The sequence below is a fragment of the Lygodium microphyllum genome, chromosome 22 (assembly GCF_053477565.2).
Source record: "Lygodium microphyllum isolate KBCC chromosome 22, Lygodium_microphyllum_v1.1.10, whole genome shotgun sequence".
NCBI classification, from domain to species: domain Eukaryota; kingdom Viridiplantae; phylum Streptophyta; class Polypodiopsida; order Schizaeales; family Lygodiaceae; genus Lygodium; species Lygodium microphyllum.
In genome coordinates, this window is record NC_141156.1 from 35,231,679 (window position 1) to 35,248,851 (window position 17,173).

A 17,173-nucleotide genomic window follows, 5' to 3' on the forward strand; every position below is an offset into this window, starting at 1 on the left:
TATCAATCGGAGTGTGCTAATGTTGTAGTTGATGCCTTACTCGTCGTCCCTATGATCATGTTTCTTCTCATCATCTCCTTGGTTTTGATAAAATAGCAATAATTTATTTAAATCATATTTCTTTAGTAGCAATACAATCTTTTGATTCCCTGGTTTGGACTTATACCTCTAATTGTTATCTTTATTATAATATATGGCATCATACACATGACTCTAACATTATTGTTTCCATTGATTATACCTTTGTCAATGGATTTTTAAATTTCCATAAGAAGTTGTGTATTTGCACCATTTAGAGTCATGGCTATGCACGAAATGCATGCACCACCCTATATGGACCATTTAGGTATTCAATCCACTTTAGCTGTTTGAAAAGAATATTTTTATTGGTCTATTTTAAAACACGAAGTAGCTCAATTTGTATATGAATGTTTGATTTACCAAAGGGTTAAACAACATGATGGCAAAACATTTGGTTTACTTATGCATTTACCCATCCCTACCAGTCGGTGGGAATAGATTTCCATGGATTTCATCATTGATCTACCCAACACTACTTCAGCCCATAATGATATGATTTAGACCATTGTTGATAGGTTTAGCAAACAAGGCACCAAGCTCTTTATCAACATTATCTTTCCTCGCCATGGTTTTTTTCAAATTCTCCTCTCTGATCATGATCATCATTTTTGTAATCACTTTTGGATTACCTTACTTATGAGCTTGCGGTTCTTCAATGGATTTTGCATTTGCTTTTCATCTTGAAAGTAATGTAAAGGCGAAGGCTATAAATAGCACTATCTTAGATCTTCTTCAATCTTATAGTCGATAAACCCAATAATTGGAACCAACATTTATCCATTTTACAATTTTCTTATAACAACACCCCACACTTTGTTACTGCTAGAGCACCATTTGAGATTGTGTACGATAAGAAACTGCACGTGTCCATGATGCCAGGAGGCATATTCCACGGTGGATTCCGTGAGGTTTTACGGTGGATTCCGTAAACTTAGATGACCGGGGCTCATACACAAAGAGGATTCTTTGTGCGAGAAGTTGATGGGGACGCCTGTCCTTTTTGGACGTTTCATTAATTTAGTGTGTACGTGGGTGATTCCATAGCGGGTGATTCCGCAAAATGCATATTAAATTAATAAACGTTTATGAGTTTAGAGTGCGCACTCGTAATAAATTAAGGTTAGGATTTATTTCTAACCAGTTGATTTATTTATGTAGCTGAAGACTGCTAGGTATTCACTTTTGTCGGTTTAATTGTATTATTTTACTAACGATTGTGAATGCTTCAGTTGATGTGTAGAGATAGCAGCAGTGGCGGAGGAAAGCATTGGAGTCTAGCGAGTATTCGACCTTTGGATTATATTTTGATAGGCGCCACGCCTATATTTTGTTATGTCTATTGAGACATCGATTATTGATTATTATTTTGTATGCGCCTATATGCACGGATATGTTATTTCTATTTGGACATTGAGATTGGGCGTGCCAGACTCTATGGGCACCGTCCATTAGCTTTATTTTCTATTTTTGTAGAAAGCAAACTCAAAAGCTAAAAGCTTGTCATATTTTTGTAAATTGGGCTATTATTGAGCATGAAGATGGAAATATACATAAAATACATGCTTTGTGAAGCGCTCACACAAGGCATGGGGGAGATTGAACCCAATTGGTCTCTTGCTTCTTGTCGTTCATGCTTTTACATTGTTTTTTGTGCAAAAAGGTAGAGTTCATTGTTCTTAGGGACCTTCCGGGATTCACTACGTGAGCATACATCGTCCGATCTGCGCACCAGTGGTATCAGAGCGGAGCTGAGATCAAGAGCTTCCAATCGCTACCCATCTCGGGTGAAGGCGGAGCTCCAGGAACGATCGGGCTCTACAGTCAATCTCGTCGCGAACCGTCGATATAGGGAGACTTCTGGCGATCAAGAACCCCTGTTTCTACTGTCAGATCGCGAAGGACCAGGCTGTGTAGGCGGAGGACCACACATCCATCTCCTTCATCAAGTCATGGTTATACAGTGAGAAAAAAATTTCATATCTCTTATTTCTCATAAGTTTAAGCTTAAATTAAGCTTAGAAGAAGCTTAAGAAGCTTAATAGCTCCACAATTTTCGACGTGGTATCTGAGGAGGATCGCGAAAAACGCGCCGTGCTGAAAAACGGCCCCCCCCACGAAATCAGTCGACGCCTTCCTTAAGCTTTTCAAGCTTAATCTCCTAAGTCAAAGCTAAGCTCTGCAAGTCACACAGGGCAAGAAAGTCACCAAACTCTGGGTCCTGCGCATCAGAAGTCAAGTTCTGCAAGTCGCCTGGAATCAAGTCCTCCAACTCTGCAAGTCGGCTAAGTCTGCAACTCTGCAAGTCAGACTAGTCAACTGGAGTCAGAACTGACTAGTGCTCAAAACTCCTAGAAGGCTTGTTCCTGCGCAAAAATTTTGAACTGGAAAGTTGTTCGTGGCAAAGTGTTCTACCTATCTACAAGTTCACTGAAGTATTTTCAGCAAACGAAGAAGGAAATATTGCAGATTTTCTGAAAATTGAGAAAGAAATACCAAAAAATACATAGCCTTGTAACCCTGAATTTGAGCTACGCTCATCTCGCTAACCTGATTTTGAGTGAGAAAGGTTTATTGAATTTTACAGGATGACGACCCCACATATGGATGATTCTATGGCTGAAGACGACTTACCTGAGCCTACCATGGAACAAAAGCTGGATCTAATCATGCTGCAATTGGAAGAAGAGCGAAGGGCTAGGCAAGCATTGCAAGCGCAATTGACAAAATTACAAAGAGCGTCTACTGACAAAGAAGAACCTCAAGCTGAAGATTTGATTCGATGTACCATCGACGCCACTCTTGAAGCACAAACCATTCGCAAGGAATCAAAGATAAGTAAACGAAGTTTCAAATTTCGCACTTTCAATGGCATACGAGAAGGAAAGACTGTTTTATCTTTCATTAGCCAGTTTGATGACTATTTCCATGAGGAAACCTATCCAGAAAAAGATAAAATCAAGTGTGTTACTAATCATTTGGTAGACAGAGCATCACTTTGGTGGACTGTAGTACGCAAGAGTATAGAATGTCCTGCTACTTGGGAAGCTTTCAAGAAGAAGTTCATGCAGAATTTCCTTCCACCGCAATTTCATGAGAAGGCTATCAAGCAATGGGATTTACTTCAACAACGGGATCGTGAGCCTATTCCACAGTATACAGAGCGTTTTTGGAATGCACTCCTACAGCTACGCATGCTTGAAGACGTACCAGAGATGACACATAAGCGGAAGTATATGTCTGGACTTCTTGGACATTACTACGCTGAAGTGAACATGTTCAAGCCTGCTACCCTTGAAGACGCCATCTCACTAGCTCACGACACTGAAGATAAGTTACGCAGAAGAGACAGACGACCATAGCAATTCCAAGCTAATGGTAATTATGGATCTAAACAATTCAATTCCAATTTTAGAAGGTTTAATCCAGGTCGTTTCTCATCACCATCTTTCCGCAAGAATTGGGCTAAACCACTTGCATTACCATCCAATGTCAATCCAAATCCAAAGCCTATTTCACAAGCAAATCCAAATGTATCCAGACTTCCAGCCATTGCAAATAATGTAACCAAAGCCAAGCCAATAGTATGCTATAAGTGTCACCAGCCTGGGCATCTCGCAGCAAATTGTCATTCAAAGAAGCCACCAGCACATATCAACTATCTTGGAGCCATGGACGAAGACGAGCATGAGGATATGCCTGATTTCACTGAAGATGAGGATGATCCTACTACTACTTCCGACACTTTACCAGGTATGCCTACTCCACATTCATTATTGACTATGAAATGTTTGGTGCATGGAAAGGAAAGAACTATCTTGCATGATGACCGTAGTACTCATGACTTTATTTCAGCAAAATTGGTAAAGGAATTGAAATTACATACTGTACCTACGCATTATCGCATAAAAGCTGCATTTTTAGGCACTAGGTACAATGGCACACAAGAAGTACAAGATTTAGAGATTCAAATTGGTTCATACATTGAAAGAAGAAATTTCTTAGTTGTCCCATTACAGTCAAGCAACATTATTTTAGGAATGCCTTGGAAACACCAGCATAATCCAAATATAGATTATTCCACGTACATAATGAATATTAATTTTCAAGGAAAATCTATTACATTATATGGTATGCATGCATCTAATATTTTTCCACTGCTTTCGCATACTCAAGCAAAACATGCATTACGCAAGAGTACTAAATTATATCTCATTTGGGTGAATGAATTGCATGCAAAGGAAAATCATATGCACCCTAGGCATAAGGAAATTCTTGCATATTTTAAGGACTGTTTTGCAGAAGACCTACCACCAGGTTTACCACCTTCACGACCAGAAGACCATAAGATTGATTTAATCCCTGGCACACAACCACCTTGCAAAGCACCATATAGGCACAATCAAATAGAGCAAAAAGAAATCCAGAACCAAGTTGAAGAATTACTAAATAGAGGCTTAATTCGACCTAGCAGTTCTCCATTCGGTGCACCTGTACTCTTAGTCAAGAAAAAGAATAATACTTATCGTATGTGTATTGACTAACGAGCTTTAAATAAGATCAATGTAAAGAATAGGTATCCTATACCTAGAGTTGATGACCTTATGGACAAACTGCAAGGATCTTCTATATTTAGTAAAATTGACCTTAAGTCTGGATATCATCAGGTGAGGCTAGATAGATCTAACATATTTAAGACTGCATTCAGAACACAGTTTGGCCATTACGAATTCTTAGTCATGCCATTCGGATTGACTAATGCACTTGCCACTTTCAGTAGAATGATGAACCGTATCTTTTTGAAATATCAGTATTGTGTGATCGTTTTCTTTGATGATATTTTGGTGTTTAGTCAAAGTGAGAAAGAACATTATGAGCATTTGTCATTAGTTTTTTAATTACTGAAAGAAAATCAATTGTTTGCAAATCCTGAAAAGAGTGAATTCTTTAAGACAGAAATTGAGTATTTAGGTCATATTGTATCATCTGAAGGAATTAAAGTTGATCCTAAGAAAATTGATGCAATATTGCATTGGCCTGTTCCTAAAAACGTGCATGAGTTACGCTCATTCCTTGGTCTTGCTAGTTTCTATAGGAAGTTTGTATGTAATTTCTCATTAATTGCTTTACCATTAACAAAAGTTCTTAAGAAAGGAATTGTTTATCAATGGACTGAAACTCAGCAGAAATCCTTTGACTTACTGAAACGTGCATTAACCAATGCCCCTGTACTACAGTTGCCTAACTTTAATAGACCATTCTTTCTAGTTGTGACCGATGCTAGCGGATCAGGAATAGGAGCCGTACTAATGCAAGACAATCATCCAATAGCATATTCTAGTTCTAAGCTGAAACCCTCTGAGCTGAAATATTCCACTTATGACAAAGAACTATTAGCAGTTGTACAAGCATTAAAACAGTGGAAACACTACTTAATGGGTTCCGAATTCATGATAAAGACCGACCAGCAAAGCATTAGACATCTACTTAGCCAACCCCAAATTTCTGACCGACATATCAAATGGGCTTCCTTCATTCAAAGTTTTCATCCTATCATTCAATACCAACCTGGAAAAGAAAATGTAGTTGCTGATGCATTGAGTAGAAGACCTGCAATTCATAATATTTCTGTCATATCTTTTGATTCTTTGATTGCTATGAAAGATACATATCACCAGGATATTACTTTTCATTCTGATTGGCAAAAATTAGTTCAAAATAATTTTATTCCTGTTGATTCATTGTCATATAATGATGGATTTATGTTTTTTGAAAAGAGACTGTGTGTTACTATTCCATTCCGATCTTTTGTTTTGAATGAAATTCATTGTCCCCCATATCAAGGTCATAGAGGTATCATATCTACATTACGCATGTTAACTGAAGATTTTTATTGGCCGCATATGGATGCAGATGTATCTAATTTCGTTTCTGAATGTTTGATTTGTCAAAGAATAAAGAGACATCATGGTAAACAGTATGGATTACTAATGCCTTTGTCTATTCCATCTAAACCTTGGGAACATATTTCTATGGATTTTATTACTGGTTTACCAAATACTAAATCTAACCATGATATGATTTGGACAATTGTAGATAGATTTAGTAAGCAAGCATATTTCATTCCATGTAAGAAAACTTTAACAGCATCACAAGCAGCACAATTATTTTTGAAAACTGTTTTCACTAACCATGCATTGCCAAAAGTAATTATTTCAAATCGTGACTCTAGATTTTGTAATAATTTTTGGATTACACTGTTTGCTAATTTAGGCACAAAGATTGATTTCTCATTTGCATTTCATCCAGAAATAAATGGACAAACAGAAGCCACAAATAGCACCATTTTAGATCTTTTACGTGCATATACTATCTCTAAACCTCAGACATGGGACACTCATTTGTATTTATTACAGTTTGCATACAACAATACACCGCACACATCTACAAAGAAAGCACATTTTGAAGTCATTTATGGATATAGATTATCTACACCTGTTGCATCTTTGTCTAATAGAATTCAGAGTGCTGATGATATTGCTACTATGCATAACAGTATTTTTGATGAGGTTAAGGATATGATTGCTAAAGCCCAACAATCATATACCAAACAAGCCAATAAGAAAAGACAAGCCATGAATTTCAAAGTTGATGATTATGTTTGGCTTAGAATAGAAAAACGTAGACTGCAAAGTGTAGATAGACATCCAGTTGTCAAATTAGCTCCTAGATTCTATGGACCATTTAGAATCATTCATAAGATTAATGATAATGCATTGAAGTTAGAATTACCCTCTCATTGGAAAATTCATAATACATTTCACATTAGTTTATGGAGACCATTTAGAGGCCAATTACCTATCCACCCTGTTTATGAAAACCCACCTTTATTAGAGGAAGAGACTGAAATACTTGAACCAGAAGCCATCATAGACACTGACTACATGACCACTAGAACTGGCCGCAGGTATTCTAGATATCTAGTAAAATTCAAGAACCATCCTGTAGAGGAAGCACAATGGATGCACGCTAGAGACTTAAATGCTTTCCCCACTCTGTTAGCTCCACATTGAGCTAATAGCAATTGAGGCCAATTGCTATCCCACTCCGGGGGTATGATGCCAGGAGGCATATTCCACGGTGGATTCCGTGAGGTTTTACGGTGGATTCCGTAAACTTAGATGATCGGGGCTCATACACAAAGAGGATTCTTTGTGCGAGAAGTTGATGGGGACGCCTGTCCTTTTCGGGCGTTTCATTAATTTAGTGTGTACGTGGGTGATTCCATAGCGGGTGATTCCGCAAAATGCATATTAAATTAATAAACGTTTATGAGTTTAGAGTGCGCACTCGTAATAAATTAAGGTTAGGATTTATTTCTAACCAGTTGATTTATTTATGTAGCTGAAGACTGCTAGGTATTCACTTTTGTCGGTTTAATTGTATTATTTTACTAACGATTGTGAATGCTTCAGTTGATGTGTAGAGATAGCAGCAGTGGCGGAGGAAAGCATTGGAGTCTAGCAAGTATTCGACCTTTGGATTATATTTTGATAGGCGCCACGCCTATATTTTGTTATGTCTATTGAGACATCGATTATTGATTATTATTTTGTATGGGCCTATGCGCACGGATATGTTATTTCTATTTGGACATTGAGATTGGGCGTGCCAGACTCTATGGGCACCGTCCATTAGCTTTATTTCCTATTTTTGTAGAAAGCAAACTCAAAAGCTAAAAGCTTGTCATATTTTTGTAAATTGGGCTATTATTGAGCATGAAGATGGAAATATACATAAAATACATGCTTTGTGAAGCGCTCACACAAGGCATAGGGGAGATTGAACCCAATTGGTCTCTTGCTTCTTGTCGTTCATGCTTTTACATTGTTTTTTGTGCAAAAAGGTAGAGTTCATTGTTCTTAGGGACCTTCCGGGATTCACTACGTGAGCATACAGCGTCCGATCTGCGCACCAGTCCATGACAACTATTGCTTCTAATATTCTTGCTAATGATATGTTGTGATTGTGTATACGGAAGCACCAATTAAAATCTATAGGTGGGCATCCAAAGATTTTCACTCCTCATCATTATGACCCATTCCTTGTTATACATAAGATTAATGATAATGTTTTCTAATTGGATATACCACCATATTGGCAAATGTATTAACTCTTTTCATATTACTTTATTGAAACCTTTTAAAGATACACCTCATGTAATTATTATTGTTGAGGATTCCCCTTTGTTAGATGACGATGCTAAGATTTTAGTTCCTATAAAGATAATAGATCAACATTGTGACCACTACCTGAATCGATAGTCAATATCATTGATATTTAGTCAAATGTAAAAACCATTTTGATAAAGAATCCCATTGGATTTAGAAATCTTCTTTATTGTCCACTTATGACACCCTAATTATTACTTACTATACACATTCACATTAGAAGTCCAAAGGTCACAAATTTGGCGAACTGAGGTAGTGACATGTGCAAATCCATACCTACCTTATTTTGCTTTGGGGATAATAACCGATTTGTCGCATTGAGACAATGCATCTATATTTTTGTTTAACTCATTGATTTAAGTGTAGATTTGCCACATTGAGGCAACATTGGCAATTGCTTAACCATCTTGCATTTATTTATGGATTATTTTGATCAACTGTGCTTTTTAAACCTTGGCAATGTTATAAAAACTACAAAAAATAAGTTTTTAAAAAAAATTTAATGGATTTTAAATATTGGTTTATTGTCGCTTTAGTGTAACTTATGGGTAGGTTTACACATGACACTAGTTGCTCATGCTTGGTAGTTAAATGGCAGGGGTTCATGTAATTTGTGCATATGGTATGGCACATTATTAAGAGAATATGTTAGTTTTCAAGAGTTCTTAGGTGCACAAAGGATATTTAATAATTGGGCACTTGAATAGTGCGGAATTATTTTATTTTGGATGAGCATTTTATAGCATGATGGTTATACGCATGCATGCGTGCGCACGCACGCACGCACGCACGCACGCACGCACGCACGCACGCACGCACGCACGCACGCACGCACGCACACACACACACACACACACACACACACACACACACACACACACACACACACACACACACACACACACACACACACACACACACACACACACACACACACGTAGCTAAATTATAAAATCTTAAGAATATTATTTTACTATTATTTTAATGTATATCTTGAAATAGATTAAAATTATTATTTTTTGATATTACATTTAGGAAAGCTACCTTAATTTTGAGAAAAGAATTGAAAAATATGAACAGTGTATGAAAGAGAAATGTATGGGCCTATTTTGAGATGCATTTTGTATTTTGAGCACTAAAATAATCAAATTAAGATAAATACATGCATGGGAGATGTGCTCACTCATGCATGGGGGGGGGGGGGGGGATTATATCCAATTGGTCTATTGTGCATATTGAATCTTTAGTCTTGTCTCTTGCAATTAGTTGGTTTTCTCATTTTCCTTCAATTTTTTATTTAAGCTATGGTGAATATATGTACCAATGTGAGGATAGAGAAAACTATCATCACTCTTCATTGATAAGAAAGATTCAAGAAGAAAATTCACATGTCAACATGGAACCCTATTGAAAATTACATGATGATGATGCAATAGAAGTTAGTGATTCTTCAGAAGAGGAGGAGGACATTTGTGATGTAAATTTGTATCTAATCTTTGAAGATGTAGTTTCATAGAGGGCCCAAGTAAGTAAAGAAGGAGATCCAAAAAGTAGAGCTAAGAAGATGAAGATATTGACAGAGCCAAAGTTACAAAAGAGTTCAAAGGAGTTGATGCAAAAGATCCAAAGTCCAAAAATTATAAATGCTAAGAGAAGTAGCTACAAAGTTATGATTGGTAAGGTTCCTAATATAAAGAATTTAATGGTCAAAAGGGAAAATATATTTGCATTGCTTTGCATTTGTCAAGGTATTAAAGAAAGAGCATGGAAAAGTTGTTAAAGGCTAAATTCATCAATGTAGTGGATCTTTTGAAGTGGATCATCTTGTGGTGATTCAAACGAGGAGATGGTTGGCTGGAGGATCTATGCAGATTTTATGCTCATTCGTGATATAGCACAAAGAGACCAATTTATGGACAACATCCCAAGGCACAAGAACTATTTTGGTCATCTTCAACTTTTGATCTCATAAGAAGACCACATTAATTGGACCTTGGGGATGCTTCTACTATAAATTTTTTCCTTTTTGCTTAATTGATGGGCTAGGATGCTTCAAATAAAGGTATTAAATTCTATCTTTGATCTTTACCTTGGAATGTCTAACTAAGTGTTTGTAAAGAAGTTTGCATCCATATTAAAAGTGATCATTTTAGCTCAATCTAAAGAAGTCCATACTTGCATAAGCAAAGGTAGGCTTTTGAGATGCATGATATCTACTTAGGGAGTGCAATAATTAAGATATAAGTGTATCACATGAATTCACTAAGATGAGTTTGGGAAAATTTATAGAATTACACTTATTATAAAAGGGGCTTTCAATTGCACCTCTACTAAAATCCATAAGTTTCTTAAGGAAGAGGTATCAATTTACTACCTAATAGGATATAATTGGAGGGGTTTTTCAAATACCCCTTGAATAGACATGATATGTAGAGTTTCTTATAGGTGCACCCCCAAGGGTATATGGAAGAGTGGAAAAAAGTAGATTTTGACAAAGTGAAGGCTCTAATTTTGTTGGTTTTGCAAGAGAGAACAAGAGACTACAAATTGGATGCAATGCTTTATTTTTGGTGAACTAGGTTCTAGGGTTTTGGCAAGTAAAGAGTCCAAATTTTAGGAGATGAGTTACAACACATTAAAAGAAAAGAGAAGCCTATAGCACATGAAGTGGCACACATGATTTTTTTTGCCATGTTTGTGGCTAAAGTGGATGCTGCTATATATTTAGGTATAGAGTCCATTATAAAGAAGGAAAAGTTTCTTTTGACAAGTATTCTTAATTGCAATGGTTTGGATAAGACAAACATAATCTATTATTTAATAGTGAGTGTGATGGTTAATGTGTTTTTGTTATAAAGGGGGTAGGTGTGGTTCTACAAAGAGTTCCATGATAGAAGGAGATTTACAAGGTCTTAGAAAAGTATTGTGAAGGAGTCTATGGAGGCAACTTTGCATTGAAGATCACTCTCCAAAGAATTTTCCAGAGAATAGCTCAAATGTAGAAGGGATTCATAGATTAGAGCAAAGAAAAAGGGGGTCGACATTTTCAATTGGTAGATGTAGATTGGCCTTTGCACTGGAAAAAGGGGGCAACTCTTATAAACTAAAAAATATATGAAGCTCTAGGCCAGCCCCAAGGGGGGGTGGGGGGGTTTATTGAGAAATATGTTAAGCGTGTCACGTAGGTTCAAAAGAGGAGATTTTTGAAATATCATTTTTGCATATATTTTATATACAAGGGTGCCATATAAAGTGATTATTCAAAAATTGAAAAGATAAGGGATATGTTTTATTTTAAAAAAATTCATAGATAAATATATTTTTAAATAGGCCTTGAACGCACATGATATAGAGTACTTATATAATAATAGCAAACCCCCCAAGGTATGAAGCAAGGATATTGTAGGGGAATGGGTTGAGAAAGCTAAAGTAGAAAAGGTTGCCACCACTATTAAACCAAGCTTTTAAGCCAATGTTGCACATAAAGTGTCATACTATGCATTTTGGTCAACTACGGGGGACACAAAGCCACCTCTTTTAAAATATTAAAGGGATAATTTACCACTATACATAGTGTATAGTCCTTGTATAGCTTTACCCACTAGACATCATATAAAGCCATGCTTACCATTGATTTTGTGAGGTAATCCAACGTGCCTTTTTATTCTTATTCTTAGTGGCACCATTCACAATTATAACGAGCAAGAAACGTAACGAACACAAGTAGTGTTTTGTTTAGGTAAAGTCGTATAAGTTACTCAAAACGTTCTCCTAATCATTGCAATTTTATGTTCACCATAGCAGCTTAGATAATATCATTTCAAGGCGTTAACCATGCAGAGACAGAGAGAGAGAGAGAGAGAGAGAGAGAGAGAGAGAGAGAGAGAGAGACCTTTGAAAGTGCGCCACAAAGAGATAGGACGAACGTGAGAAGGATCTCCATGAAGCGGCAACATCCAAGCCTTAGCGACGTCCAGGGAAAGCCATGCTGATCACGAGACGTAACAGAAGTCTCGAATGAATCATCACTGTTGCAGTTTCGCTGATGATGATGATGATGATGATGATGCACGTCCATATTGAGGAGAGAATGGATGCGGTGATACTTCCTGTCATGCCGGGAGCGGCTATAATCACGTCTCAGGGCTATGGTCGGATCGTCCTTAATTATGTCACTGATGCGGTGGCTGCCATCGTTTTGATGTAATGCGGGGTAGATGATGGTAGATACTGATGAAGGCGACGATGATGGGGGCGAAGGCGAGGACAGCCATGATGAATTGGGGGAGAATATTCGTAGCCTCGGCTCTGACAAGGTCCTTCTCTCGGAGAGCTCGCACGCCATTGGTCCACGTGTCGCGCCCTCATGGGGCCCCGTCGTCCAGTCCCGGCCGCCTCTGTGCGTGAGCTGCCTTCTTGACGTGCGGCCACGTGGCCGAGATGTGGCCTCGCGTACTCTTGCCGCATGAACAGAGCGCAGCCAATGGCGTGCTGCCAGCTCGTCACCCAGGTAGCTGCTCCTGCGACGACGGGGGCCTGCATCTGCAGATGAGATGCCTGGCGATGATGAGACGTCCTGAGCCTGGGGTTGCGTGGCAGGGGCGGCGTGAATGTCGTGCGATGATGATCGATGGCCCCGCATTTTCCTGCGATGTCTGCCATTCCAACAGATTTTTTAAAAAAGCGAATTGGAATTGGTTTCGTATTTTTTAATAAAAACCAGTTTAAATTACCTAATAACCATCACCTATATGTACGAAGATAAAAGAGAACAAGAGAACCATACATCAATTATTATACAATATTAGCTTCTATAGTATCGTCATGATAATTATAATTGTATAAAAACATGGATTTATTCAAGTACATTTTACTTACACAAGTCCATGGAGTAGAGGTTACATCATCCTGCGGGTTCAACACACTTTAACTAGTGCAGCTTGTGCACCAGCAATTAAAGAGTTGATATAAAAATGAGGGTGTACTCCATGAACTTGTTGGAGTTTGCAAGAGTTGCCAATTGGAGGTTGGCCCATACTCTCTCATTTTTGCACTTGCACGAGTCACTCTCTCTTCCTATTGTGTTCTCCCTGTTCCTTTTTGTATTCTCTCTCTTTTACCTTGGACTCGCAAGTTGAGTGTGGCTATGCAAATTGAACTCCTTGACATTACACACTCCCAAGTCCATATACTTGTGTGTCTAGTGTGGCTCTTATCAAATAAGAGCCAAGTCACGCAACAAGTTAGTTCACAAAGGCTAGTTTTTGGAGATGTGGTTGAGATGATTGACTTGATTTTCTAAAAACGAGGAACTCTGGCCAGTCAATTGAGTTCTCATTCACTAAAATTAACGGTACTAAGGTTTGCTCCATTAGCCCCACGGGACCCATGTTGATGTGCCAAGCAGACATTGGACGTAGTTTATTATTCCTCTCACACCTAATACATTCTCTCTCCTTCTAATGCATTCATTTCTTCACCCTCCGACTCCCGGGCCTCCACACAGTGTTTTGCTTGCTAGCAGGCAGGTCTTTGGACTTGTGTTTGTACTTGCTTGAACAGGCAGGTGAATGGACCTGAGCGTGGTAGGACTCTCATTAAATTGTGCCCATGCACTTATGAGTATATTAAATGCTCACTCTTACATTCGTGGGTGCAAGTTCAGTGCAGCACTCTAATTTAAGTATTGTGTAGGATATAAAGTTGAATCCTTTGATCATGGTCTTTATAAATAATATAAACTTGGTGAGGGTTTTTAATATTTATGGAAACCAAAGCCTTGGCAATTTTGTACCCTTTATATATCATGGGCTCAATTCGGCTCAAGATGGGCTTGCAAGGCAGAGATTAGACAACACATATGCAACCTCATCCCTTTGATGATGCAAGCCATATTTCTAAGACATGGGTGGTCACCCATTTCCGAAGCAACAGACACAGACAGAGAGAGAGAGAGTGAGAGAGAGAGAGAGAGAGAGAGAGGGAGCCATTGATTATAAAAAATTCGGTTATGAACAGCTCAAAACAGCACGTACCTTGCACCTCAATTGGAATAATTAGATGGTCTATGGCTTGATGGCGCAGTTGCAAGCTCTCCCCATGACCATTAGACGGAATGTGTCGGGTGGCATCGCTAATTAAAAAGAGGCAGATGAAGAAGGAACAGGAGGCCGACGTGTGGTGGGTGAAAGAAGAGGAAATTCAGAGATACCATATCAAACTTGATCAGGGATTCATATCAAACTTTAGCTGTTTGGTTTGTTAGCTGATCTCTCTCTCTCTCTCTCTCTCTCTGGGTCTCTCTCTCTCTCCAACGACTTTCTAGAACTGTTCATGTCGGAATTTATGCCCGTAGCCCGACTATATGCACACATTTCTCGCCTCCTTTGAGATTTAAATGCCCAGGGGTGTACATGAAAATGTCGCACATTTCCATCGATGTGCGAATTTCCAGAAATGTTCCATTATTCCATGCAACTCTCCTTCAAACTTCAAAGTTCAAAAGCTATTTGATGCGTGTTCACGAAAAACCAAGCTTGGTTTTATGCAAACGGAATGGCAAAAATTTTAAAAAACAAAATAACATTCAAGATTTGAAGAAGCAGCTTGAAGGTTTGCAAACTTGAAATCTGCTTCTACTTTTGATTGATGAATCTCCGAAGGCTAGGACCGAATCTACATTGGCATTCCTACGATGATCCCAAAAATGAGTATATATATATTTTCCAAATTTAAAAAAATTGCTATTGCTATTTTGTTCCATAACAAAGCTGCCAACTAACACCCCATTTTGGAGAGGAATTGAGGCAATGGCTTATATCTATTTTAGTGCACTGTTTCCTTTTTTAAAGCCTAATGTTGTGCATTTGTGCCACATTTGTGCATGTGGATGTCAAGTGGTAGATGGCACAACGCAAGTGGGCATATATATGTAAACTCTTGCACGAGTAGGAGATAGTGGAAAGACAAATCCTCCATGTCACTTGCAAGAGGCGGCCATGGTGATAGGACAGAAAGAGAGGGCATGATTGATTACATGACCGAAAGAGGCACCAGATCATTTGTAGGAGGCGGCCACGGTTACGAGATGGAAAGAGGGGGCAAGATAGGAGGATGTGCCAGATCCTACAAATGCAACGACAATGGAAGAGGGCAAGGAGCAAGCACAATGTTGGGAAGAGCATCCTAGCAAGGACATGCAGGTCGCCACCATCCATTTTGGTGCATAGCTCTAATTTGAAGAGGGCGATGGAGAAAATTGGGATGCATGACATGAATGCATCAGTATCTCACTTTGATTACGTAGGCACACCCACAGTGTAGGTCTCTAGGATTGTCTTTGAAGTCTAATACATGTACACCAATAGTGTTTCCACTTTCATTGCATTCTCATGTCTCATAATTTCTGATAGCATTCAAAATGCATGATGGGAAAAATCTAATGACGAATAAGTCCCAAGGTTACTCCTACACCCAACAAGCTCCAGAGACACCACTACATGCATACTCAACCTTGAAGGTAGCATTTCTTGTGCAAATACTAGGAGTCCACAATGTAGTAGGTTGATAAAATCAGATACTGTAATTGGAAACTCTAATGATTTATGCCACACATGTTGCTAATTTGTATTGTGTCCTAATGTAGAGTGCGCATGCATTCCTTCTAAGGAGAAGTCCATTCTATCTTGGCATGGAGAGAATCCCACCATGAATGCCAAGGTAACTCCTATGCCCAACAAGCTCCAGAGACATCGCTACCATGCATACTCAACCTTGAAGGTAGCGTATATTGTGCAAATACCAGGAGGCCACAATGTAGCAGGTTGATAAAATCATATCCTGTCATTGGAAACTCTAATGATTTGTGCCACACATGCTACTAATTTGTCTCGTGTCCTAATGTAGAGCATGAATGCATTCCTTCTAAGGAGAAGTCCATCTATCTTGGTATAGAGAGAATCCCACCATGAATGCCCAAGGTAAACTCCTACACCCAATAAGCTCCAATGTAATGTCCCCATTACTTACTTTATTTTAATAAATTACGTTATTTTAATAAACAATATGCGTATACATTCTAAATATTGATTTATGTTGAAAAAAATGGTAAAGATTGCACATTTTTAAAACTAGTTGTAACTATGAAGATAATTGATGAGGTATTATATGCCAGTTCATGGAAGGAAGGCTTAGGAAACCCTCCCAAGATAAGCTTATTAAAACTATGTTTGTAGAATAACAAAAAGAACTAGCCTAGTGGATAGTACCTTGGTAATTAAGTGCACTTGGGTGATGACACTGCCGGGATGGGTGACCTCTCGGGAAGCTTTTCCTACAAGCTAGTGGGGGCTTCTCACACATAGCCAATAGTGCAATGAAGCCTTCATAGCCATTGCCAAGTATGCCAAAGTCAAGATGCCAAGTTCTATGCCTTGGTCGTCGCCTTGGGGTGACACCCGCTCGATGACGTGATGCACGGTGCGTGATGTATATTTGTGAATAGGGATAAATAGGGATAAAGTGTCACATTAAAAAAAAAAACCCTTGCAGAAGTCTCTCTACTGTTGACGCGATGAAACTTTGTTACAATCAGTCGAGCCTCTCTTTCTCTCCACACCTATGCGAAAGCGCTACTTAAATCCATCAAGCTTCTTCCATGGCTCCCAAGAGATGTTGAGATGTTGAGCAAGGTCATGCTCGGAGAGGTTCCCAACATGAGGAACTAATCACTGCTGAAGCGCAAGCAGAAGTTACCCTCAAATCTATTCAACTCGAAGGAGCGGTTCTTCCACAACAAACTGAGGTTGCGGTCATAAACCATTATTATGAGGGATGGCCGAACGGAGATAATCAGGTTTAGTACA

The 17,173-nt window shown here is 38.6% G+C and overlaps 1 protein-coding gene across 1 annotated transcript in view; it reads right to left on the reverse strand.

The window, feature by feature from the left end:
- The window catches only part of LOC148017021 (uncharacterized), a 40,618-nt gene extending 26,008 nt beyond the window's left edge, over window positions 1–14,610 (reverse strand). Inside the window, exons 1-2 of the mRNA XM_087663402.1 lie at window positions 14,345–14,610; window positions 12,202–12,964 (exon numbers count right to left, since the gene is read on the reverse strand). Coding sequence (XP_087519528.1) covers window positions 12,202–12,951 — 750 coding nt within the window. The 5' untranslated portion in view covers window positions 12,952–12,964; window positions 14,345–14,610. The remainder of the gene's footprint in view (window positions 1–12,201; window positions 12,965–14,344) is intronic.
- Between the last annotated feature and the right edge of the window lie 2,563 nt (window positions 14,611–17,173).